This window comes from Varanus komodoensis, unplaced genomic scaffold, assembly GCF_004798865.1.
Source record: "Varanus komodoensis strain SLA01 unplaced genomic scaffold, ASM479886v1 scaffold1, whole genome shotgun sequence".
NCBI classification, from domain to species: Eukaryota; Metazoa; Chordata; class Lepidosauria; order Squamata; family Varanidae; genus Varanus; species Varanus komodoensis.
The window spans coordinates 87,906,317-87,932,367 of NW_025335268.1; the positions used below are offsets into that span (position 1 = coordinate 87,906,317).

General features: G+C 40.2%; 1 protein-coding gene across 1 annotated transcript; it reads left to right on the forward strand.

Moving 5' to 3' along the window:
• On the forward strand, positions 1-24,478 carry LOC123025408 (interleukin-1 receptor-like 2). The gene is made up of 12 exons (XM_044434087.1): positions 1-71; positions 299-428; positions 1,593-1,659; positions 3,892-4,141; positions 4,744-4,936; positions 7,470-7,632; positions 12,769-12,834; positions 14,725-14,848; positions 15,808-15,944; positions 16,840-16,968; positions 18,145-18,294; positions 21,754-24,478. Exons 3-12 carry the CDS (start codon positions 1,599-1,601, stop codon positions 22,125-22,127), a joined length of 1,647 nt encoding a protein of 548 aa, XP_044290022.1. The 5' UTR covers positions 1-71; positions 299-428; positions 1,593-1,598; the 3' UTR covers positions 22,128-24,478.
• The last annotated feature ends 1,573 nt before the right edge of the window (positions 24,479-26,051 follow it).

Below are 26,051 nucleotides of genomic sequence, written 5' to 3' on the forward strand. Positions count from 1 at the left end.
ATGCAGCGCCTTCCACAGGTCCTAAAATGAGCACACATTGTTCCACAATGCCAAATGCAGGTTTTATAGAGGTATGCAAAATCAAAATGTACTGTGCTAGGAGCTGTCCTTTCCTCTTTAGGAGAGCTTTAAAAAGCAATATATTGCAGCTATATGTAGATCTAATTGCTCCTGGGGCGCTAAATATATTCATTGATTTTTTTACAGTTCCATTTTAGTTGTATGGTGAAATTTTCAACCTTGTTATACTGAGCGATTTCAATATAAATTGCATGCTCTTTTTTCCCCTCCAATGAAGGATTGCAGTTACAGGATTACAGTGGATAAGACAACTTGGGGTTGAAATTCTCCAGAAAGAAGACTTTGGTGTTTCATCATGAAAAGCTAGTGTTTGAATTGGGATAGTGATTCCTTCTGTTGAATCTCAGGTTTGTGGGATTTATTTTTTACTTTAAAATCTTAATGCTGACTTGTGAATGAGAAATCTGAATCAGAGAACTTAAGTGCAGTGAACTATGTGTTTAGATATGAGCTACTTAGCATGCAATCCTATGCACACTTATTTTTAAGTAGGTGCAATGAATTTAATGTAGCTCACTATATAGGATTGCATTGTTAATGTGACTTTTTACTCTGCCATTGAATGTAGTTGTGGTCTTTATCTTAAAAGCTGGTACAGATAAATCTTGTATTATTATCTTGGCTAACGATACAGTATTTTAGGCTGCAGTCTTATGTTCACTGCCTAGACAGTAAATTGCATTTATCTCAGCAGGACATATTTAAGAGTAGATATGCAGAGGTTTGTACTGTTAAAGGACTGTCAATTTTTGTTGTTTAGAAGCTAGGAACACAGGACTAGAAATAATATTTCAGACTTTTAGAAACAAACATTTCAGAGAGTTGTTTATCATTGATATTATATAGTTACAATAGTTTTAGATATAGATACATATGCTGCATTATTGTTTATTATTTGTTGAATTGCTAGATTAACTTAATTTGTATCTGTGATTGTCTAAATTTCAAGAGAGCTTTTTAAAACTTTGAAGTATGTATGCATAGTTGCAATCCAGATGTGAAGGTAGGAGAGGTTTAAACTTTTCAACCCAGATGTTCTCCTTCCAAAAGTCCCTTGGGAGGGGTGTGTATAAAGCTTATGTATATGTTTGTTTATTTATTACAGCTATATCTTGCTTTTTTTCCTTCCAAGGAATTCAAGGTAGCTTACACAATTATTCTCCTCCTCTCATTCTTATCCCCACAACAACAACCCTGTGAGGTAGGTTGGTCTGAGAGTCTGACTGGCCCAAAGTTAGCCAGTGAGCTCCATGGCGGAGTGCCTGTGCTCAGTCCCATACTCTGAACCACTCCACCAGTGGAGGGGAAATCTCCACTGATGTATTTTCTATTGTATGTTCTTCAAGTCATTCTAAGATTTTACTGTACCCTTTTCAACAAAATCAACAAAGAAGAAATGTCTCTTTGATATTTACAAGCATGGAATAATTTTTAAAAGTTATATTTAAGTTAAGCATAACATTGAAATGGGTGAGCATTACTGAGCCTTGTTTTCTCTCTCTTTTTCATAGCAAAACATGGCTGTTTCAGGACTTTTCTATCCTGTTATACTATCATTCTTCTATATGTTCAGATCAGGTGGGTGCTAAGATAACATGTGGCATACTTCCAAATATTTAAAGAAGTGAAAGTCTAAGCAATAGCAATGGGGAGGAGCTTTTTAAATTAGCTGCTCAAATGCTTTAATTATGAACTCTCACTTTTCAATGTTTCTGATACTTCTGATATGGAATTATGCTCCGTACGTGCTGGGTATGGGTAAACATACTTAAAAAAAAGACTTCCCAAGAAATAATGTGGAATGCATATTGGGAGACTGAGAATTAGGTTACCTTATGTGCATTTCATTTGTGTCATAGTTGAACAGGCAATATGTTATCAATTTAAATGCCGATCCCTGAGATATTATGTGCTTATCAACTCTCCATATGCAACAGTTGGCATGATATTTTATTACTTTAAGGTTTAAGATCAAAGCAGGCAAAATTTGAGAGGCGTGGCTGAGAAATACTATTTTTAATGGCTTGTAAGCACCAGGTTTGCACTTTTATTGTTAACTTTTGTCTTGATATGCACTACCATCTCTCTCACCTTTCATCTGTTCTTTTGCTGTGTTTCCAACTTGTGCAGCATGTGTGGGAAGAGAGTAATTGTTGTCTCAGAGGTCATGTGCACCAAGTTGCATTTTTTCCCTAGTGCCTATGAAGTGGTAATCCAGCTTGTTGTTTTAAAAGTCAAGGTCAAAGGGAACACCTGCTTCTTGGAATGCCTTCCCAGTCACTAGGCACAAATTTCTGGGAAAGTTGATATTATTTGATCAATGACTGATTTTCCTGGTATATCCCTAATAGGGCTCAGTCTGTGCTAGCTGTTCTTATTATGTGTTGAGACTAATTATGGGACAAAGCAGGATGTGGAGGTATTGGTCTATATAAATAAAACCATATAAATAAATCTGATAGTATCTTAATAAAAACATGCATTAACCATAATTTATTGTAATTCTTTGATTTTCTGGCCTTGATGGTTGCTGAGAAAATTTGGGTACTATGAGGGTGCTTAAAAGCTAGAACTCTGAGGGAAGGGAGCACACACACCAAAAAGGGAATAGTGGAATTTTGTTATTCATGCAATGTTTAAGCTCTCATTGAAATTTGGGTGTGGAGAGTAATTAGTGTTTGATTTGTCTTAGCTAGTCTACTTGACTTCAGGAATTTTACAGAAGGTAATTTTCATATCATAGTTCTTTCTCTGAGAACTGTAGATGTCTGCAATATCCAAAAAGCCTTTCTAGAAGGTTTTGGGAGGAAAACTTCCTGGCTAGTGTGTGGTGAAGTACATGGATCAATTGATGGAAGAATCTGTTGGGAAATTTTCCTTCCATGAAATATTTAAAGTTAATGTGTCACAGGATCAAAGCCACTGAACCTCAGGCCAAATCTGCCCTTCTTGGTATCCCAGTTTGGCCTATCAGGGTTGCCCAAAGCATTCCTTCTCTGCCCCATACCCTGTTCTCCAAGCACTAACTATTGGGTCATTTCTTCCCAAGTCTAATTGCCAACAAAAGTTTGTATAGTCAAAACTATGGTTTTCCTAGTTGCAATGTATGGCTGAGAGAGAGGGACCATAAGGAAGGCTGAATGCCAAAGAACTGATGGTTTGGAATTGTGGTGCTGGAGGAGACTCCTGAGAGACTGCAAAGAGATCAAATCAATCAATCCTAAAGGAAATCAACCCTGACTGCTCTTTAGAAAGTCAGGTACTGAAGCTGAAGCTCAAATATTTTGGCCACCTAATGAGAAGGAAGGACTCATTGGAAAAGACCCTGATGCTGGGAATGATTGAAAGCAAAAGGAGAAGGGGACAGCAGAGGATGAGGTGGCTGGATGGGGTCTCTGGGGTGGTGGGTGTGGGCTTGGGTGTATTCCGGGGGGATGGTGGAAGACAAGAAAACCTGGAGGAATGTTGTCCATGGGGTCATGAAGAGTCGGGCATGACTTTGTGACCGAACAACAGCAAAGCTTAGATACTGGCAGAAAAAGCTTACAAATTGTTGACATTTTTGCTGTATTGACTCCTCCCCAATTTGCCTGTGGTCATGGCTACCAGTAAAATGTGAAATTCACATATTGGTGTGTATATGACATGCCACTGAGGTGCAAGGCGATTCCCAACATGTCTGCATGCGGTAAGACCCATGGATGGATATGTGAAGTAGCTGACTTTGTTTTCTCCGACAGCCACATTTCTTCTATAAACATATAACTACTTTTCTTTTGTCACATCTATGTCATTTTTTCCTTCCTACAGAGAAATGTATTGTTCAGGAAAACAATGTGTACCTGAAAGAGGTTGAAGATGGGCAGCCGGTTGGGCTTGATTGCCCTTTCTATAGACTATCTTATCAGGAACGTATAAACTATAGGTTCACCTGGTATATAAAGGGAAACAAAACACCTATATTGGAAGAACCATCTTCAAGAATTCATCAACGTGATAATTTGCTTTGGTTTTTTCCTGTCGTATATCAAGATTCTGGAGCCTATGAATGTTTTGCACGGTCAGGACTTGCATTTTTCTAAATTTGTACTGCCTTTGGGTGGGGGAGGGAGCTTTGTTTTGAAAATGTGAATGACACAATTCCCCCCACCCCCCAGTTTTACTGCTTCAGCATTTTGATCCAAGTGCACTTTCTCAGAAGTAAAGTACTTTAAAAATTATTACTAGGAGCAATTTTTGGTCTTATATTGTATTGTTGTACACTGCTTAGGGAGCCTTGTTGGATTATTCAGCAGTCTATACATTTAAAAATAAGGAATAAATAAGAATACCAGTCAGACATAAGTACTGTTAATTTAGTTGGATCTTACTTCTAGGTAATGATTTGTAGACTCTCATGGGCCATACATTTATTTGGCCATGTATTTATCTGAAGCATATTTGTCACTGCTTCTTCATTCCAGTTGATCTCTTATTGTAGCTCCTCATCCTATTGCTAATAACTTCTTAAGAATTAGAGGAAAAACCAACTGAGAAAAGGACAGCTTTGTTTTCTTAAAAAGTTCTCAAAAATCCATTGAGGTGGTGGAAGCTTATATTAAAGATATACTTAATGTGGGGGGAAAATTGGAAGAAATTAACAGTGGAACTTTTTATGTTTAGTGACAGGAATTCCACAAGCTGTTACAAAAGCATTGTCCAAATATCAGTTTTCAATAAAAGTGCTGGCCTTTGTTTTAATGAGAAATTCTACGATGAGCAAGAGATCCCGTTTTCATCAACTTCAAAGATTGTGTGTTATCATATGGATAATTTCAGAGAAGGGATGGCTAATTTTTCCATTCATTGGTATAAGGTACCTATTTTACAAGGACTCTTTCTTTTGTGGCTAATGCTATATATTTTGTTACTAGGTTAGGGACTATTGGGTTTCCAGTGTTGTGTATCTCTTATAATACGAAAACATGTTTATTTGCAAGGGGGTAGCAACCTCTGGCACACAAATGTATGTGATTTTTGGAAAGCATTGGAATGCCAGGTGCACCCTTCCATAATTGTAAGGAACCCTTGCTGGAATGGATCATGTTTTCCTGGTTTAAGGATTTCTTTTCCAGACTGAACAGAACTCTGAAGTTTAAAGGTTTTCCTCTCTTCAATACTTAATAAAGTAAGAAGCAAACTTATACCAAGTAGGACAGTTACTGCATCTAGGTCTGATGGTTCTCACACAGCTGTCTTTTTCATCATCTGCTACCCAGTCCTCTTAATGGGAGGTACCAGGGCTTAAATTTGGGGCCTTGCATAAGCCACTGAGCTGTGATCTCTTCCACAACTCTTTAAGGCCCAGTTTTGATGCAATGGGGAACTGCTTTCTTGCTTTGAGCATGAGGCATGGCTATGGTCCAATAACTGTAGTTATTGAAGATCTGCAACTGTGGCTTACTGCCGCTTAGGGATTTGTGAATCAGCAAAACCTGAGCTTGCTGAAATTCTCTGAAAACAGTCCCAGAATTCTTTCTGCCTTCTGTCCATACTGAATTGCAACCTTTGCTTTTATCTTTTATCCTTCTGTATTTTTCCAAATGTGCAATTGAGTTGCATGCTTCTTTAGAATGTGAAGCTCATTTCCCACTGCTAAAAATGCTTTGTGCACATGCTTCTGATGGACACATTTTTAATGTACCTTTTTGCAAATGTTAATTATCTGCTAACCACTTTTTTTGTCTGGGAGTTGCATTTCAAGTATATCGCTCAGAGTAACTTGCATGAGGGATGGAATGCAAATATGATATCCAAGTTTTTCAGAGCTGGGTACAAAATAAAGTATGCAAGGCAGTCTTGTGTAGACCATATACATGCATGTACCTGCACAAGGGGCTGTGGGTGGTACAGTGGTTTAAATTGCTGAGCTGCTGGGGTGGTTGATTGAAAGGTCGACAGTTCGAATCCGCAGACGGGGTGAGCTCCTGTGCTTTGTTCCAGCTCCTGCCAACCTTGCAGTTCGAAAGCATGCAAATGAAAGTAGATAAAAAGGTGCCACTTTGGTGGGCAGGTAACAGCGTTCCGTGCACTTTGGTGTTTAGTCATGCTGGCCACATGACCACGGAGACTGTCTGCAGACAAGCTCTGGCCCCCTCGGCTAGGAAACAGAGATGAGCACCGCCCCCTAGAGTCAGGCATGACTGGACTTTTATGTCATGGGGAAACCTTAACCTTTTACCTGCACAGACTAATAAATCATGTAGATGCCTCTTTGCTTGAAATAGATAATAGGTGAGTTGTCTAAAGTTGACCTACCCTGTGTATGAGCAGATTTTCTGCTCAGTTTTGGGAAAAGGTGGGAAAGATGCTGGATGCTGAAAGAATCAGGCGCAGCCAAAAAAATTAGAAACTCTCTCTACAAACGGGATGATCTACTGACCCATGGCTTCTCTTTTCTTGGTGGCTTGCCTTTCGGTGGCTGTCCAGAGCATAAAGTAAGACACAATCCTGCTTGCCACTGCTGCTGCACAGATACCTTCCGGGACATTGAGTGGGTAAGGATTCCCATTTTGGATCCACATCCACACAAATTGGACTAGAATAAATTTTAAAAATTGCTAAGACATTTCTTTATCGTTGAGACGGTGAGCCAGTGGCAGTCCTTCCAGTGTGCCATTAGGGCACACGGGGAGTTTTAATACTGAGAAAAGCCCTTCCTGGGTGTGGGGATTGGGAACAAGGGGAAAGGCAGGGGGGAGAGGAAAACTTGAGCTGATGACACCTTCCCCATCTTGCTGTTTTGGAATCAGTGGGGCAGCTGCTATTGGGGTGTCCAGATGAGATTGGCAAGAGCATCCAGTGGGGGCGGGGAGGGTTGCCACTGTTACCAAGTGGCTTGCTCACTGCACCCCTGCATCCACAATTGGCTTGCCAGGATTCAGACGATGTACCCTTTGTGGGTGCATCAGTTCCAACCACAAGCCATCAGTTCCAACCACAAGCCATGTGTTGTCAGAGTGGATTCTTGTCTTTAACAAGCTGCCGTGCAGGAAGTGGCCCAAAGGCATCATGATGGCTTGGCACGCATGATCGATGCTACATTGTATGAACTGAGTTCCAGCAGTAATACTTTTCAGAAAATCTCCAGCCAGATTGTTTCATAAATAAAAGCTCTGGGCATATATTTTCAATGCTATATAGGATTATCTCTTTATGCTATGTGTAGCATCATAGTCACTTTGGACACTGTGCAAAACTGATAGATCGTGTAGACTGTTCTTGTTGAAGGGTTACTGGGAACTGTCTAGGGTAAGCAGATGTCTACAGCTAGCATGTTACAGCTTTATGGAGTGTAATCTGTAAGTTTTGTGCTTAATTTTAAAAATGCTCTAATGGGTTGCATGAAGGGATGCATGCCAGTACAAGGAGAACGATTCCTCTTCGTGAAAGAAGTGCTTATAATACGTAACGTGAGAGAAGAGGATAAAGGAAAATACCAGTGTAAAGGACAATACACTTATCTGGGGAATAAATACAACTTTTCAAAGAGCATTTTGGTGACTGTTAAAGGTAAGTGTTTTTGTTTTCTAATTCAGTGACAAAGCTTGTTTTGTACCTATTTTCTCTGGGCAATGCTTCCCACTTCATTTGTTAGTGCAGAGCACAAATTATTGTAGGTGGCGCATTTTGTGGGGGATAGATAGTGCATTTTATGTGCATACATTCCACTGTGTCACACTCTCACCAGTGACAGTGACATACTTTTATGCAGACAATGAAATTATTTCAGTTGGGCAATGGCATTTCTTTAACCCCTTTTTACCATGTATTAAATTAATGGAAACACTGTTGTACAATTATCAACATCTTTAAAAAAAGTTAAACTGTTTAATCAAAATTCTTGGGTTAAATTGAACATGACTTCTTAAATGGCACTGAATGAGTGTGTGAGAGAGAGCCGGGGGGGGGGGGAGGATTGTTTTGTTTTAAAATCTACTAAAAAATGGCATATTTTGAAACTGTGGTGATATAGGTTTGTATCTATTGACATCTCACCAATGTACGGATAGAGGTGCTCTGGACAGAAGTAGAAGTGCAATACTCCCAGAAAAGTATACATGCCTGTCTTACACACACACACACACACACACACACACACACACACACAGAGAGAGAGAGAGAGAGAGAGAGAGAGAGAGAGAGAGAGAGAGAGAGAGAGAGAGAGAATAATGGCAGCTTTAAAAATGGACTAGAAAGGCTTGGTTATGGAACAGCAATAACTGAGTGGTTGGTAGAAATTCTCATGATGCCACTGAGATCTGGGAAGTTACAGGAGAGAAACTAGTGAGAGTTCAGGGACAGGAGACTTGACCGCACTGTGGTCAGCAAGTGCAAAGACATAGCAAACAGCATGGGAATTTCTCCTGAAAACAGTAGTTATGGGAAGCCGGAGGGCAAATACAGCAATGATGGAAATGGGCAGGAATGAATGGGTTGCGGCATGGGTGCAGTGATCGATCAGTCACTGGAATAGACATCATAAGCAAATTAGGCACTTGGGGTGAGGTATATTAAGAATGAGAAGCAAAATGTTATTCCTGGCAGGAAGTCAGTATGGCCAGCAGCTGAAATTGTGCAAGCTTGAAGAAACTTTGTAAGTGATTTATCTTCAGTTTCCTTTTCTGCATATGTGATTTAAACTCCTCTTTTGAACTGAAAAAACACAGTCACTTGGAAATGAATGTGAGGCAAATCAAGTACCAGTTTTTTTTCTCTGGAGTCTTTTGGATCTGAGCCTGAGTGCCTCCAACCATACCTTAAAAATACATTCCTGTGTTGCTGCATTCATAAAGAAACACATTACATGAAAAATACATAACAGTAGTGGTAAGCTATCTATATTTGCAGAAAGTGTACTATTGTTCTGTTTGAGTTTTAAAAAAGCCAGGTTTTCTGCAGCCAAATCAAGATGGATAGGGAAGAACTCTGGAGCATAGTGGTTTAGTGATGACATAATGTAGATGCTTTGCTCAAAAGTGAGTGAGCAAAGCATGGAGATGCCTCAGTGAACAGAAGGTCTGCAAGCACCATGTTTTCCCAAGACAGACTACCTGAGGTAGCAACACTGACGTGCAGCTGGATATCTGAGTGGGATGGTGTAAATTGGTCCAGCAGGGGGTTGGACCCAATGGCCTTCATGGCCCTTTCCAACTCTACTATTCCATCATTCTGTGATCTGGTATGTATGTATTTTTTTCCTGTGGTAAGGGATTCACCATTTGAATGCCCTGCCCTGTAGGGTTAAGGCACTCCTGATGCTCCTGGCAGAATAAGACTAAATGTTTTCTTCAAGTCCTTAAAACGCAATTCTGGCTATTGTTCTTTTATAAGGCACCAGCACAGGGTAGTCAAGATTACCTCCTGAGGAAAGTGAAGGCCAGCTTGCTAAGGCAACTGGTGTGATTGATAAAGTCGTCCACAATCAGATTCAGTTAATGTCTCCTGAGGGCATGGACAGTGTCCCTGCAGTCAGGCAGCCAAGCATGGGCCCTCCTGATCTGTCCCTCATGGCGTGTCTCTCTGGGTCCAGTTTTGGTTAATGCCACACGGAAGGATTGGTGGCTGTTGCTTGAAGGAGGTGCTAATGCGGTCCCTGAAAAGCCACCCTGGGATGTATGACTCCTGCAGCCCAGCTGAGAACATGCCACTTTTGCAGTAAGGAGATTGATAGGGTCATGGGTGAAATTGCAGGCATTCTTGGGTGAGACTGAATAACTAGACACATTAACTGGTGCCAAGCCTGATTTGGAACTGAATTATCCTTGGTCTTCCAGCTGGATGACCTTCATTAAGAGAGGGAAAAGCCAGGCTTGCTCCTCTTAGTCTTTTGATACCACTGAGCCATTGTGCCTTTCAGATTGGTTTTGTGGACTTGATGCTGGGGCCACTGTACTTAAGTGGTTCTATTTCTACCTACAGGACCATTCTGAAAGAGTGGTGTTAGGGAATGCAGCTTGAACCCCTGGCATGCTGTGGAGCGCTGCCTTAGCCCCAGTGCTGAGATCTGTGTGGGCCAAAACACTGAGCTGGAGTCCGGGCAAGACACAAGGAACATGGGCGGGGCAGTAGGTCACAGGCCTGAGTAACTGGGTCACTTGCTTGTTTTGGGTGGATTGTGCTTCCCTTGAAATAACAAGTGCATACTTTGGGAATATTTCTGGATTTATCTTTGTCACTTGAGGTTCAGGGGACTTCTAAGCCTTACTGTCTTAGCTTCATGTACCAACTCCAGCCATTCCTGGACTGTGATAGTTTAGTTACAGTGGTGCAGGTATGAATAACCTCAGGATTGGATTATTGCAATGTGCTGGCTTGGGCCAGAAGCCACATCTGGTGCAGAATAGGGTGGTGTGGCCCCTTCTTTTCACAGCAAGCTGCACCCTTGCTAAAATAAACATACTGGCTACCAGAAAGCTGCCAGGCTTTCCCTGAAGTGTGTCCCAGCCAGCTGTGGTTTGTAGCACATAATACAGTGCATAGTTTTTATGGTAATTTATTTGTATTGCATTGTTTTGATGGTTATATTTACTGTTGGTTTTATACCATTTAATTTTATGCCTGCAATAGCAATACATTTGTGAAAAGGGGATATAAATCTGGATATTACTTCTGCTATGGAGAACTATCAGTTTAGCAGAAGGAGGTAGCTGATTGTGGATGTCATAAACAAACCCCATGCATTCTTACTGAATTTTATTTCTAGGGACAGATGGTAGTGGATTTTTTTGGGTCAAATAACATGGCCTACCGAGAGTACTTAGCAAAAATAAGGCTACTATACCAAAATAACTTGGCCAGCCTTGAACACCTGGTAAAGTTGGCAGAGCACTGCTTGCTTAGCTAATAAAATGCCAGGGGTCACCTCTGCTGATGTGTCAGGGAAAACACAAGTGGCGGTGGAGAGCTTCTTCTGCAAGTGGACCAAATGTCCATTCTTTGACTTCTTTTTTACTTCCTCCCTTAGTAGACCAGACGTCTACCTGCTTATCCCACAGAATCCAGCTGGGGTTAAGGTAGATCTCTTCAGCCTTTCTTACATTTGCCCAGGCAGGACTATCTGACCTGAGGTCCAGGAGGATCTTCATCTGTAGGAATTACTGGGCCATAGTTCTTGTCCCATTGTCAGGACCAGAATGGTGAAATGGGAACTCACAGCTGATAATATCTGGTGTGCATACTAGCAGTATTTCCCCAGCAGGAAGATTATGGCTAATATGAATATTGAATTACATATATGAACAAAATATTCCTATTGTTTGTATAACTTTCATAGTCAAAGCAAGTGGCCATATTATACCTAATCTAACTCAAAAGGGAAAAGCTGGTCTTAGCTGTTGGATCTATCTTACTGTATCATTTTAGGAATTATGTGAACTGAAATGAAAATTATTTTTACGCCTTTGCAATTGTGAATGCTACTTATTTTGAGACTACTTTGTAAACAGATGCTGGAAACAGATTTTCACAAAGCTAATGGCTTTGTGTCAGTATAGTATTGGAGGTAACGCTGGTTGCATAACTGTCTTTTTGCGCTCTTATGAGAAATTGTTCAAAGGTAGTGGAAGGGGAAGGCTAACAGTGCAATTTTGCATATGTCTATTCAGAAGTCCCAGTGAGTTCAGTGGCACTAGGAATGGATGAATTTGTCAATTTTACATTCTTCTGTGTTTGATTTTTTTAAAAATCTTACATTCTTTCCATCTGGAACTTGAATAAATTTATTAATTTTCATACTTTTTAAAAGTAAAAATGTACCAAAGCAAAATTCTCATCCATCTGTCCTAGTCAAATTCACTAGGTACAGCTTTTCCTGGGATGGAGAATATCACAATGCCTGTCTCATAGCTGCTAAAGGCAAGAGTCCATCAAAAGAAAGAGGTTGCAGACCTAATTAAGCATGAATATCAGCCTTATTCAGGTGCTTCAAATAAGTGTGAACCAGTGAGAACCAGCAAGGAAAAAGACTGCTCCAACCTCACCCAACTCTTCTCCCTCATCTTGTTCATCACCTCCTACTCATGGAAGGTGGCAGCCTGAAGCAGCCGGGCTCCTGCATTTGTGGAGCCTCCCCATGTGACCCAGGAAGCTGAATCGCCCAGAGAGCCTCTTGATCCAGTTGCTGCCCTTCATAAGTAAAGGGCAATGCATGCCATGAGTGGGAGAAGTGGAGCTGGAGTGCTCTTGTCCTGTTCAGGGTCAGAAAGCTGGAATAGGATAGGGCTATGGTTACACAGGGATAGAGAGTCAGACTTGAAAAGCAAAGCACTCTAAGACTTGGATCTGGATGGATAAATCTGCTAGCATTGCTTACTCTCACATTCAAAATCAATGCAACTAGCTGTGGAAATTAGACTTACATAAATGTGTTGAATCCAGGCTAACTGATAGTAATGAAAACCAGGAAGTCCCCAGTTCAGATCTTGTCCCTATCTTGAACTTGGAGGTTGGTCTTAGACACCTCACCATCTGAGAAGACAACAGTACTTTGGCCACTGTTAATCCCTAACAGTAATGCTATCATTTATATTGCTAACCACTGATCTAAAGTACTGTGGCAGTTTGTTGACCCAATTGCTTTTCTTTGTATACACATATACAGTATGTATGATCTTCTTTAAACACATTCCCACTTTCTTTTACTGTTAGGGAAAAAAGAGAGAAAGCGAACTGAGATTCTATACCCCAGAAACAATACAATTGAAGCAGAACTTGGTAAGTCTTTGGTTACTTTATCATTTTTGATAGCTCTTTTGTGCGGCCTTTGGCAATTCTCTATCTTAATTTGCAAGTAGTATGTTAGTTCTAGTAAGGGGATTGTACATGTTTTGCTCATCACTCACCTATCCGCACTGAGAACAGAAGACATTCCTTTTCTGTTCCTCTTTTCTAAGGGTTGACAATAGAAGGCAGCCAGCATGGATATTAAAGTGGAAGAAGCCCCCTTTTAAGTTTGGAATTGCTGCTGATCCTTTCGGTTGCACACTTTTCACTTTTGCAACCAAACTTTATAAGAAACTGAAACTTAATGGAACAAAACATTAACTGCCTATCTAAAGCAGGATACCCCACAAGGGGCTAGTGCTGACAAGCATCCAACCCTAGAACTGAGGAGGTGTACACATTACAAGGCCTCTGATGATCACGATAATCTAGAATGTTGTCTTCCATCTGCAGTTCTCCTGTGTTGGCCCAGTATTTTTCCTCTCTTTTTTGGTTGCAATAAAAGTGAAAATGATGGAAAGTATATTTTCATAGATCCCTGCCTTGTCGTGGCGAAGGGGCTTGTGTAGCTCAATGAAGCTATGAGCTCTGCCATGCAGGGTCACCCAAGACGGACAGGTCATAGCAGAGAGCTCTGACAAAATGTGATCCACTGGAGAAGGAAATGGCAACCCACTCCAGTATCTTTGCCATGAAAACTCCATGGACAGACCAAAAGGCAAAAAGATATGATGCCGGAAGATGAGCCGCTCAGGTCGGAAGGTGTCCAATGTGCTACTGGGGAAGAGCAGAGGGCTAGTACTAGTAGTGCCAGAAAGAATGAGGTGACTGGGTCAAAGCCAAAAGGACACTCAGTTGCAGATGTATCTGGTGGTGAAAGGAGAGTCCGATGCTGTAAAGATCTATACTCCATAGGAACCTGGAATGTAAGATCCATGAATCAAGGAGATCAACCCTGACTGCTCTTTAGAAGGCCATATCCTGAAGATGAAACTCAAATGCTTTGGCCACCTAATGAGAAGGAAGGACTCCCTGGAGAAAAGCCTAATGCTGGGAACAGTAGATGGCAAAAGAAGAAGGGGACGGCAGAGGATGAGGTGGCTGGATGGAGTCACTGAAGCCGTTGGTGTGAGCTTGCGTGGACTCCGGGGGATGGTGGAGGACAGGAAGGCCTGGAGGAATGTTGTCCATGGGGTCACGATGGGTCAGACATGACTTCTCAACTAACAGCAACAACAACATATTTTCATGGGTAACACTAACAGTAGGTTATCTGGAAGCAACCCTTGGATGCCATCCATTCATAAATATCCCATGCTTCCCACTGCTTTTTTTCCATTTTTTTTCATACTGTGGAGAATCTCTTAAGACAACCTGGAATAGCTGTGGACTGTCTTCTATTTGCTCATTCTAAGAGCCTTTCATCCAGAAGTAAGCCTAGTCAAAGGCAATGAGCACATCCTTAATTTTCACAGATGAAACTAGTAGAAAGGGGGTTAGTAAAAGGCTAACTTTTTGCATAAGATCTTTTTTAACTTTGATTTTTACACATTATTAAACTACTGGGATTCAGAAATCCTCATTGTTTTATTGTAAATCTACATAGATCTGCTAGTTCTGTCCACTCTGACATCTAAGTACATCAGAAGCAAGTCTAGCACTGCAATTCAAAATATACTGACTAGGGAATAAACCTCATTTAACACGCTGGGACTCATTCCTGAGTAAGTACTCATAGGATCCAACTGCCTGTTACATAATGGAGAAAATGCATGCTCAAGTTAGTTTACAAGTCTTTTGTTAAAATATGTTTTCATTATATTGTACAATTATAGTTTAATAAATACTTCTGATGGCTATTTTCTGGTACCAATTTTTTAGGATCCAACGTATTTACATGGTGCAATGTATCAAGTTATAAAGACACATTCATTTCTATATCCTGGAGAGTCAATAAAACTCTAGTTGATGTTTTGTTTAAAGGTAGAATTGAAGAAGGAATCCAGTAAGTATACATATTTTAGCATGTAAGTTAACCAAGCAGGATTTGATTTCCTCCCCCCCCCCCCCCCCAATCCAATGAATACTAAAACCATGGTTGTTAAGACAAATCTAGAGAAGGAGAATTCAGCTCAGTTTTGGTAGTTTCTACAGGAAAATGAAGGTACCAGCTACCTTGGTGTATTGTTTTCTACAGAACAGTATTTCATTTTCTTGCTTTTTCATATATTCTATATCTCCTATAGGCTTTCAGTTTATTGTGGGTAAATCTAAGGTTCTATCAGGGGAAATCAGTAACAGCCAATCAGCTTCCTGAAACCTTGCCTACCATTTACTGATCTTCTCATACAGTGTAGAGGTCTTTGGGAATATTGTATGGGTGATTTGCAAATAATTCCATATATGATAGTAAGACATTTTGTTTTCTTTCTACTCACCAATTAATATTCAAAACCCTGAAATAGATAAAATTGTCTGCACAAGAGATATCTTAAGGAAAGTTGTGCTTTCAGAGTATATGGCAAAGCATGCCTTAAGGAGAGAAACTCAATCTTATGTGTAAACTTTCATCTACTCACTCCAGATTTCAGATTGTGCAATAACATAACTTGAGCTCTAATGGATTGTACAGACAGTTGAGTTTGAGGATGGTTCATTACACACTTTCAGTGTATAAAAGTTGGAGAGGCTAAGGCATCACTGCTTGAGAAAATTCAGTCTTTCTATATCATGCCCACTCAGTGGGATAGTCCTGCTCCACTACAAATTTCACATGGGAACTACTTCTTTGAAGGTGGTCATAAAGGACATCTGAAGACTGAAGACCAGATGATATAGCCAAGTATATCCAGTACCTTGTTTAAGTGTAGGATGAGATGTTTGTACCCAATATTCCTTTGCCCTAAACAATATCCATGATTTTGTGCATATTTTCATTGAGTACTTTGCTACTTTTTGATACAGACAAGAGTTTTCTGTTGATGGAGCACAGATTTTTATAGTGTCTTTGAATATTACAAAGTTGAAAAATGAAGATTATGGCCGCTTGTTTGTTTGCCAGGCTGGTGAAGTTGCTGCATACATCAGAATACGACGCCCAAGTATGTCTTCTAATTTTTAGTAGTGCAAATGTATAGCTGTGGAAAAGATAAATAAATATGGAAAGACAGATATGCAAAGGAATTAAGACACTGCAGGATGCTTAAAGTCTGAAATATTATTGTATACACTAATGTGGAATGGGCATAGAGATCCATATCCTCTATATATTTCCCTTGGAAGTAAACCCAATTGATTACTGTGAGTCCTTTCTAATATATGGATAATTTGCAACAACAAGAGTTGCCATACTTTTTTTTTTTTTTTTTTACTACCTATATATGGTAGTAAATGTTTAGAATATGTTTGGTTTTCATTAGAATATGTTTGGTTTTCATTCACAATACTTCATTAAAAAATGAGCAAGCATGTTAACAAAAAGATGCTCTCCTGAACTAATGGCAGTGTATGCTGCCTTGAGAAATCATAGCAAAATCTTTCTGTGTCTGCTTTCCTGAAAGGAAGAAAATGTACCCTTAAAACTTGGGTACATTTCAAATGCATTTCCAGAGCAGAAGAAGAATCTCCCATGCTGTATGTAAAGGAAATTCTTGCACTGGGGATAATGTTGCAAAAAGCACAAGGAACATTGCTACCTTGCATCTACATGCCAAGTAAAGTCAAATTTTAAAATGGGTGGAAAGCAAATTAAAAATAACTCTTAGAACTTCTATGGAAGTATTTCCTTGTGGGTCCATGGCAGAGTTTCTTTTTAGTTTGCGTGCAGAATCTGGTGCCATCCATTCTGCTGTATCCATGCCTTTTATTTCTCTTTTCTTTTGCTGGGCAGGTCAAGCAGATTTCCCCAGGGAGACACAACACATTCACAACACATTTGTTTCTCTGATGTGTCTTGAAGACTTCATTTCCAATGTCCTTTTTTATTTTCGGATGCAGGAAAAAATCTCGCAGGACTTGCTGCATTGGTGTTGCTAATACTTGTTCCTATATTCATCTGCATCTTATTCAAGATCGAACTTGTGCTTTGGTATCGAAAGTCATGCCATCCTTTCCTTCACAAAAAAGGTAATATTGCATGGTTTACTTTAAGAATCTGTGAAAAGCAAACACTGCTGTATTTATATCCAGTGCCAGAAAATATGATAAAGCATGCCTCAACAAATACATATCTAGTGAAAGATCTGTGGAAGCATAAATTTTTGCAGATAATGGCATCATTTTTACAGGAAAGTAGCAAACTGTTGAGATTTGGGGCCAATTATAATGTTACAGGAAATGTTACTTCTTTCTACAAATATTTACTACAGAAGCCTTTACAACTTGCAACATTTCTGCACCAACTACTTCAAAAATATTGATCCAAAACAGTGTGATTTGGTTGTTAAACTGTTTTCTTACATGTGTATATTTCCCATAAGTTTACAGTTTTCACAGAAAAGCAAATGATATCTTATGCTGTGTTATCATATGAAATGGGGAATCTAACATTGGTTAGTTTGATCCTGTTTAACCTTGAACCTGTACCAGTTGCGTTCTAGATACCTTGGTATTAAATATTTTATTAAAATAAAATAATTTAATAATTATTAAGTAAATTAAATATATTCAGGGCTTTATTGAAGAAGATTACCAAGATTAATAAAATGTGGCATGGTGTTGTAAGCACATTAGAAGCATTTTCTGTGATTACATTATGAACAGTGAAAGAGTATGTAACATAAAGATTCACTTTAATGTTGTTGACAAAGGTGAAACTTACAAATGCAGAAAGAAAGATAACAGGTTTTGCTTCTGAGATTGCTTTTTGGGTAATACGACTCTTGCTGAACTCCCTCTGGTATTTTCCTTGTTTAAATTGATACTAAAACTCACTTTATTCATTCTACTTTAAAAATCTTTACAATCTTTCTCTTGATTGTAATATGATCATTTCTCTCTTCCACTTCTAGGAGTTGACAGTGTTGAACCTGGGTATAATCAGACATAAACCTTTCCCCTGAGCTCAAACATTGCAGGAACTGTGTGGGGGCATTGTATCCTGCAGCTCCTGTAACATAAGAACATTTGGCCAATTAGGGTCACCCCATAAAACATTGTTGCATATGTGATGCACATGTTATTCTAACTGCTGGCAATAGGTAGCTGAAATAAAACAACTTTGTGAATTTGTTCAACTTTGTGAATTTGTTCAACTTTGTGAATTTGTTCAACTTGGTGAATTACCAAGTTTGTGGTGTTCAGTTTCAGATGGGAAGATCTATGATGCGTACGTATTGTATCCAAAGACTGACACCCAAGACTGCTTTGCCCTGAAAGTGCTTCCTGAGGTTTTGGAGAAACAGTGTGGGTATAATCTGTTTATACTTGGCAGGGATGATATTCCAGGAAAAGGTAAAATGCAACTTTTCCCCCAATTATTATTTTTAAAATATTGTTTGGTCTTAGTTTTATTGATAAGATTGGTGTGAAGCTATTTGTAAACCAACCAACCTTTCTCCATCCCTTACTGACTCCCTCCCTCCCTCCCTTCCTTCCTTCCTTCGTTCCTTGACAAAAGTATTTATTGGTCACCTTTTGCCCCCAAGGCAGCACACATATTAAAACATATGAAACAATATGGTAGTGAGAAACTGTGATGATTAACAAATTAAAACAGGAGAAAAAACATCACATTGTCAGTGTTATTACAGTGGTGGGAACTAATTGTCCATACAATTGCGTAATAAGACAGTTTGAATAGGCAGAAGAAAATTTAGGAATTAAAGCAGGTTAATTGGTAAACCACCTAAAGCTATTGAACACTCTATAAGCAATTGAACACTTTATTTATTCCATAAATAAAAATGTAAAAAGCAGAGAGCAGAATTAAAATCAAAACCTTTCAATGCCAGATAGAACTATACCCCTGTGTCCCTGTCCAAAGCAAATCAACCCCTCAGCAGGTTGTGCAAACCTTTCCATGAAGCTCAACTTCCAGAACTTAAACAAGGAAGATTTGAATGACATAAAATATACTGCATTTGGGTCTCTATGCTTTGTCATCCAATTTTTGCCTTAAACTATCCATAGGTTTAAATATTTTGGATAGTCAATGGCTGTGGTTGGTCTAATGGTAATAATAAGCATGCCAGCAAGCAATGCTTACTATGTATCTGACATATAGACCTATGAAAGGTTTGGGGAGGGGCATGCAGGTGAAGAGAGTATACCCTGATCTCCCTCTCTTCTCATTCAGTTGTTGCAGATACTTCTACTCCAACCTGGTGAGTGAGCCCAGATTGGAAGCTAAGTATATGGGCTGTGGTGTCCACAACTGGACACAGTACTCCAGATGAGGCCTCAGCAGTGCCGAGTGAAGGGGAACTAGGACTTTGCATGACTTGGAAGTGATACTTCTAGTAATGCAGCCTAAAATAGCATTTGTCCTTTTTGCAGCCGTATCACTTCATTGATTCATATTCAGTTTGTGCTCTACAAGGATTCCAAGAGCTTCTCGCTTGCAATATTGAGCAGCCAAGTATTCCCCATTTTGTAACTATGCATTCGGCTTCTTTTTCTTAGGTGCAGAACATGGCATGTGCCCCTATGGAATTTCATTCTGCTATTTTCAGCCCAGCTCTCCAACCTATCAAGATTTACTTGAATCTTGTTTCTGTCTTCCTGGCTATTAGCTACCCCACCCGGTTTTGGGTCATCTGAAAATCTGATAGTAGTTCCCTGCACTTCCTCATCCAAGTCATTAATGAAGACGTTAAAGAGCACTGGGCTCAGGACAGTGGTGCCCCACTTGTTACCTCTCCCCAGCTTGAGAAGGTGCCATTGATGAGCGCTCTTTGAGTCCGATTCTGTAGCCACCTGTGGCCCCACCTGATAGTTGTTCCATCCAGCCCACTTTGACTAGTTTGCTAATCAGGGAATCATGAGGCACTTTGTCAAAAGCTTTGCTGAAGTTAAGACAGCAAGTCAAGGCATACCCACAGTCCATTAGAGAAATTAGCCAATCAGATTCTTGGCAGTTTCTTGAGAAATCTGTTTGAGCTTCCAGAAATCACTGCATTGTTTTCAAGGTGTTTTCAGAATGATTTCTTTTTCTCCAGAATTTTCCCATGGATTGATGTCTGTAGTTCCCAATTCTCCTCCTCCTCTCCTTTCTTGAAGACAGGGACAAAATTAGCCCTTCTGCAGGCATCTGGCCCTTTCCCTGTCCTACATGATTTCTCAAAGAGAATAGGCAGTGGTTCTCAGAGTTCTTCTGCCAGTTCCTTTGTGACTCTAGGGTGGAGTTCATTGTACTGGAGATATGAACTCATTCAATGCAATTAGAGGGGGGAATGGGGCCATTTCCCCCATGCCACAGTTGTGAAAAAAATGCAGCCCGACTGCCACTAGGACTATTGCATGGATGAAAGGATTTATAAAATGCATGACCTCTGGACATAAGTTGGGATGGGAAAGCCAGGGATCTTTGACCTCAGTAAGATTTTCCAGGCTCTACTTTACTTGGCTGATGTCATGTGTGCACGTCCTGTCAAAGCTCAGATGTGTTTGCTTGAAACACTCAGTGTTGGTTCTCATGAGGATTCAGATTCTGAGGCTGAAGGGGGAGCTGGTTTGTCAAATGGTCCCGCCTCAAGATGAGCCTCAAGATCTTGGGACCAGTCAGGGGTTGCGACAAAAAAGGTTAGCACAAGGTCGCTGAAGCATCCACAGCAACTCTCCCCTGGAAAAGCTGAAGAGTTTCTGCCTCCAGAATGGGATGTGGAAATGGAGATGGTCTCAGAGTAACCTGAGTCTGGGCAAAGTGTGGAAGTACCACCCACAGGATGCTGGCAGGATGGAAGGATACTGAAATGGCCAGTTCCTTCAACAGAGGGCCCTGATGGGCTTTGACCTGGTGGTTAGGTGCCAAAGTGGGCATGAGGCCCAGTTGGGGATGCAGAGGGAGAAGAGTCAATGCACTCACTTCAGCAGAGCCTCTCCTTCAGAGCAGGCAGACCGAAGGGTTCATAAGCGAAGCGTTGGGTAATGAACCGTAGACAGGGCTCAGTCTTGATACATGAGGCTCATGCATCACCTATCATTGATGGTGCATGCTCAGAGACTTTGTGTACTAGCAATGAAGATAGTTAAATAACAAAATGCTGATGCAGCTCCTGCTGCTATCAGAGTGAGGCAACTGGATTGCAACAGCTTACCTTGCGCCCATCCTCCTCTGTGGCCTGTTTTCCTTTTCATTTGAATGGGAGAAGTGTGCAGTTCCATACACATTAAAAGCGCACACTTTCCCCCATTGAAGTTCCCTATGTTGAGCAGAAATTCACATTTTCAAAACAAACCATGCATTAAAAATGGTAACACAGTCTTAGAGGTTTTTAAAAATAAAAAGTTTAGGACAGAAAAAACTTTTAGAGAAATTTTAGGAAACTCTTAGGAAAAAAAATTAGGGAACAGAAAAAAAAAGCTCATACTTCTGGTTTCCTTTTTGTCTGCAAAAAGGGGACTTTAGGGTGCAATCTTTCATTGAATGCATTCTCTACTCTGGATGCATTCTTCATTGAATGCATTCTCTACTTCATTGAATGCATTCTCTACTTAGAAAAAAAGGTCTAATTCTCTAGTACTCCTATTTAGGAAAGGAGAATCAGATTACAGTCTGTTTCAATCTGTACCAGGTTAAAGACATGTTTCAGTTTCTTTTAGCACGAATATCGTATATCTAGATGCTTGGTTTTTCCCAACCCCTTAAGAAAAAATCTTGCATTGTTAAGAATGTGTGCATGTCTTGAAAATTAAACCATTTACATATGGAAGCTAACATTTCATGCTGCTTTTATACCTCATGATTTTCAGCTCTAGTCAGTGTTGTCGATGAAACCATAAAGCAAAGCAGACGGCTGATAATTATCTTAGCCCCAGGACTGCCAAGCTCAGAAGAACAGCACATAGCTGTGTACCATGCCCTCATACCCGATGGGATGAAAGTGATCCTGATCGAGATCGATAAGATCAAAGACTACAGCAACATGCCAGAATCCATCAGGTATATCAAACAGAAGCAGGGAGCCATCACATGGAAAGGGGACCTCAAAAAGAGAAGTGCTTACTCTGCAAATAGCAGGTTCTGGAAAAGGGTCAGGTACCAAATGCCACCAGAACAACATGTTTTCCCAGATGTACCTTTGGTGCCAACACCTCTTGATGCTCACCAGACATTAGGAACGTGACCCTTATGTCATTTTAGCAAGTTGGGATAGAGCTGCCTGAAGAACACTTTGGACATCCTATATGGACTCTTACCATACTGGAGATGATTTTTAGCTAATCATCATTTTCAGGTTCAGAAACCACATGGCATTTCAAAGGGGCAAGCAGACAAATCCACTTGAAAGGGCATGTATCATAAAGGTCTGCTGAGCAATACTTTTTACCATTTATCCTCTCTGGGAAAAAAGACTACAACAGAGGTTCTGTGCTTAGCAAATCTCAGAGCTGCATGGGTTGCCCTTTGACAAAACTGAAACTCTGAGCTTCTTCATGTGTACTGACTCTTCCTTCCCTGCCAGAAGCACTGTCATTGGTATCTGAGCTTCATGTTGCCTCACACGGGGGATTGCATCTGCAGCCTAGCTTTACATGGACAACATCACCCAGCTAGGGCTATCTACATGGCACTGCTTAGCTGGACTGTGAGAAGCATTTCTCTGGTCTTCTGAAGTTGAAAAGTTGTTCTCTATTGTTTAAACTCTTGAAGAATGACTTTGATGGGTCTAGAATCATCTGCTGATGCTCCTTCTCTCTCTCCAAAGTGGTTGATGGGTATGCGTAGAGGTCGCTTTATATTGTGCATATGTACAATCTTTGCAAAGACCAAATAACCTCAAAAAGGCCATAGAAGTTCCATCTGATCAGATGATGAAACTTTGTACTATGCAGAACAGTGCCAGGATCAATACTGCATTGTGAATGGCCTCTCTACCTATTTTTCAGGTACCCGGCATTTAAATGCAATGGTCTGTGTTTTTTGTATTCCTCTCACACTGATCTCTATTTTCCTTTATACCCACATCTATATATACACACCCCAACTTAAAATAACATTTCACAACTCTGATGAAAGTGATTCCAGTGCTTACTAGCATGTCAGATAAATTTGTAGTGTCTATGATGGCACACAAGCATTGATCCCTTTTGTAATATGTGCTTTCTGTGACTGTTATTAACATTAAATAATAGTTAGAAACTGTATTTTTCTGATGAAAATGTAGTATTTGAAGGAGTGAGGTGGTTTTAACATTAAACTTTGAATGCTTTTATTTAGTAATATATTTTATAATAATTTTTATTGGTCCAGAAGACACAGCAGGATTCTAAAATGTGAAATGGCTTACATTACCAATGAGATTGACCGGTCATGGAATACTTGTGATGAACCAGCAAGGAGACTTTTCTTGGCTTGTTTGGGAAACCTGTTTGGGAAACTCAGGTCCTTTTGATCCCTTGGTAAACAAGGATGAGCAAACATTACTTAGGTGACCCTGCCACATTCATTTCAGCATTCAGGCTGGTTCTGTCTGGCACTCAACAGCCTATATTCTGTTGCTCTGCTGAGAGAAACTTGTCCCTGGGTTTGTAAGTGTGCAAAAGGTGCAGCTGTCAGGAAGAAAAAGCCCTTCCATGATAAATAGTGCATAATTGCTAAGTGATGAAGTTGGATCTTGGTTTGCTATCCTCTGGGCTTGTGTGTTCCTCCCCACCTCCCCCCAGGCTTTAGGATGTGTCTTCTTTTGTGTAAGGCAGAATATCAGTGCAAAGCAATGTGGTCAGTTATGTCAGCCATATATTTCAATCAGTTTCATCTGATTGAGATCTCAATCAGTTCAATTTATTTATTTATTTGATTTTATTTGAGATATTTCTAGGCCATCCATCACTCTGTGTCTCTGGATGGCTCACAACAATTCCATCTCAATCAGTTTCATTGCTATTGTACTCGGGAGATAGTGCCACCATGTTTGCCATAACAACAACAATATAGTTGATCACAGAATTTATATACTATTATGAGAAGCAATGATCTGAGTTACTAGCAAATAACAGAGACTACAAACTAAAATGTTCGGTCCAGTAGTCTCACTGCCCCTTCTGCTCTCCGTCTCTAGATATGATGCAGTCAGCAGCATAAATGGAGAGACATCGTTCCCACAGTTATGAAAATAGTTAGTTGAGGAAGTTGACGTGTGAGGGGAGGGCGGAACAGAAGTGGGGGAAGTCAATAGTGAAAAGGTTTACTTCTTCCCTCATAGTGCCAGAAGTGGGATTCTGGGCCCCCCCTCTCATTACTATGAGAAGTTGAATGGTTCAGGGGAGACAAAAGAGCAAATAAAGCTAAATTGCAAAATACTATGAAAGCCACCAATGCAGATGGCTTTAAGAACAGCTACTATGAGTCCCTGGCTTCAGCCACTAGATGCTGCTTTCATTGCTGAAAGGCAGCACCAGGAGAGGACTAGTGTGCTCATGGCCCATGTTTGAGGGCTTCCTTTAGCCTTGCCCATGGGTGACCGGCTTGTCCTATGCACTACACTACAAAGGCTCTGGGCTGGTCCAGCCTGGCACTTTGTATTTTCTTATTTTGTTGGAAAATGCCATTACCACAGCTTAAATGGCAATATCTGGATGTGGAGGATAGGGAACTTCCTCCATGCTTAAAAACATGATTGTTGCAATTGGACGTGGCACAAGAAATACGCTTTGTGAGTCTCTCAGACATCTATTTATATCTTTCGTGAACAAAGACAAACTCATTGACCCTTCTCAGGTACATTTTTATCAGCATTTTTAGCATTTTTCTTTGGAGGTTGAGTATTTTATCCTATGCTATTGTTATGAGGAAAGGATTCATAACCATCTCTTAAAGCAAAGAGAAAAAAGAGGACATCATCCCTTGCCCCAGTAAGTGCAAGCTCTTTCAACATAGCAATGCCCTGCTGTCAATCTACCCTTTTATAATATGCTGAAATTTCTTCTAGTTTTTTAAAACTAAAAATGTGTCGTGTGTTTCCCTGCATTTGGAATTCCAGCAAGAGATGGTTGCATTTGACAGGAGTGTGGGAGTATCGGTGATTTGGGTTGGGAAGTGAGTCTGATTTTTCCTTGCTGCTCCTCAAACCCTTCAGAATTGTGCTTTCAGAACATGTTTTTCCAGTTTAAAAGGGGCCATTGAGTGTGTGTCTACTTTGCTCTTAGAGATTGAGGTGAAAGGGAAATGATCATGTGTTACAAGATTCCTTAAATGGAGTCTCTGGTGCTGGAGATAAAGGGGAATATGGACAATATCTGCTGACAAGTTTACTGTTACTGTTTCCTTGTTCATTTTTCTAGTCTGGCCAGGGTGGAATAGCAACTTGGGGGCAGTTTCACTGGTAAATGGCATTGTGTGGTGCTCAGTAGGTCTGGATACAGTTGTTAAGAGGGAAAGGGTCACATTAGAAATTTAGAAATGTTCCCCAAATGTTGTATTTCTTCAAGAGCCACAGCTAACTAAGAGTCATAAGTTTGTATTGAAAAATCCTTATTTTGGACAACAATGCATTGCTCCCGGTTCTTCAAACGCCCTGGGTGTTGCAATTCCTTTTGCCTCTCTTCTCCCTAATAAGGCAGAAAGCAGTATGGTGGATCTTAATGGTAGACATCAATATATTGTTGTAAGCCGCCCCGAGGTTTCGGCAAGGGGCGGCATAGAAATGTAATAATAATAATAATAATAATAATAATAATAATAATAATAATAATATTAAGGGCACCATAGGAGGGTCATATTATACATCTGAGTCACCAAAAGCATTGCATATCAACCCCCTGCTATTAGTGGCCTAGGAGGACTGATAGCACTAAATGCCATGATGTATTTCAATTGAGCCAACTCCTTCCACTTGCATGAAGACTTCCATATAGCTTGTGGGGGAAATAGAACATCCTGGAGAAAATTTTTATAACATTTGCCCAGTGCTGATAGAATGATAGAGCTACATTACAAATCCTGTTTTTTGAAATTTACTTCACATATTTGAAATAAATGGTGCAAATATTTAATGCCCCAAATTTCACCACTTATACTTTTGTTGATCCATCCCCTGTTTTTCCACCCA

Coding starts and splice junctions, on each gene's coding strand:
- LOC123025408 (XM_044434087.1), top strand. CDS start 1,599: ATGGCTGTTTCAGGACTTTTCTATCCTGTTATACTATCATTCTTCTAT. Junction 12,835..14,724: donor TACAATTGAAGCAGAACTTG/GTAAGTCTTTGG, acceptor CCAATTTTTTAG/GATCCAACGTATTTACATGG. Junction 16,969..18,144: donor TCCTTTCCTTCACAAAAAAG/GTAATATTGCAT, acceptor TGTGGTGTTCAG/TTTCAGATGGGAAGATCTAT.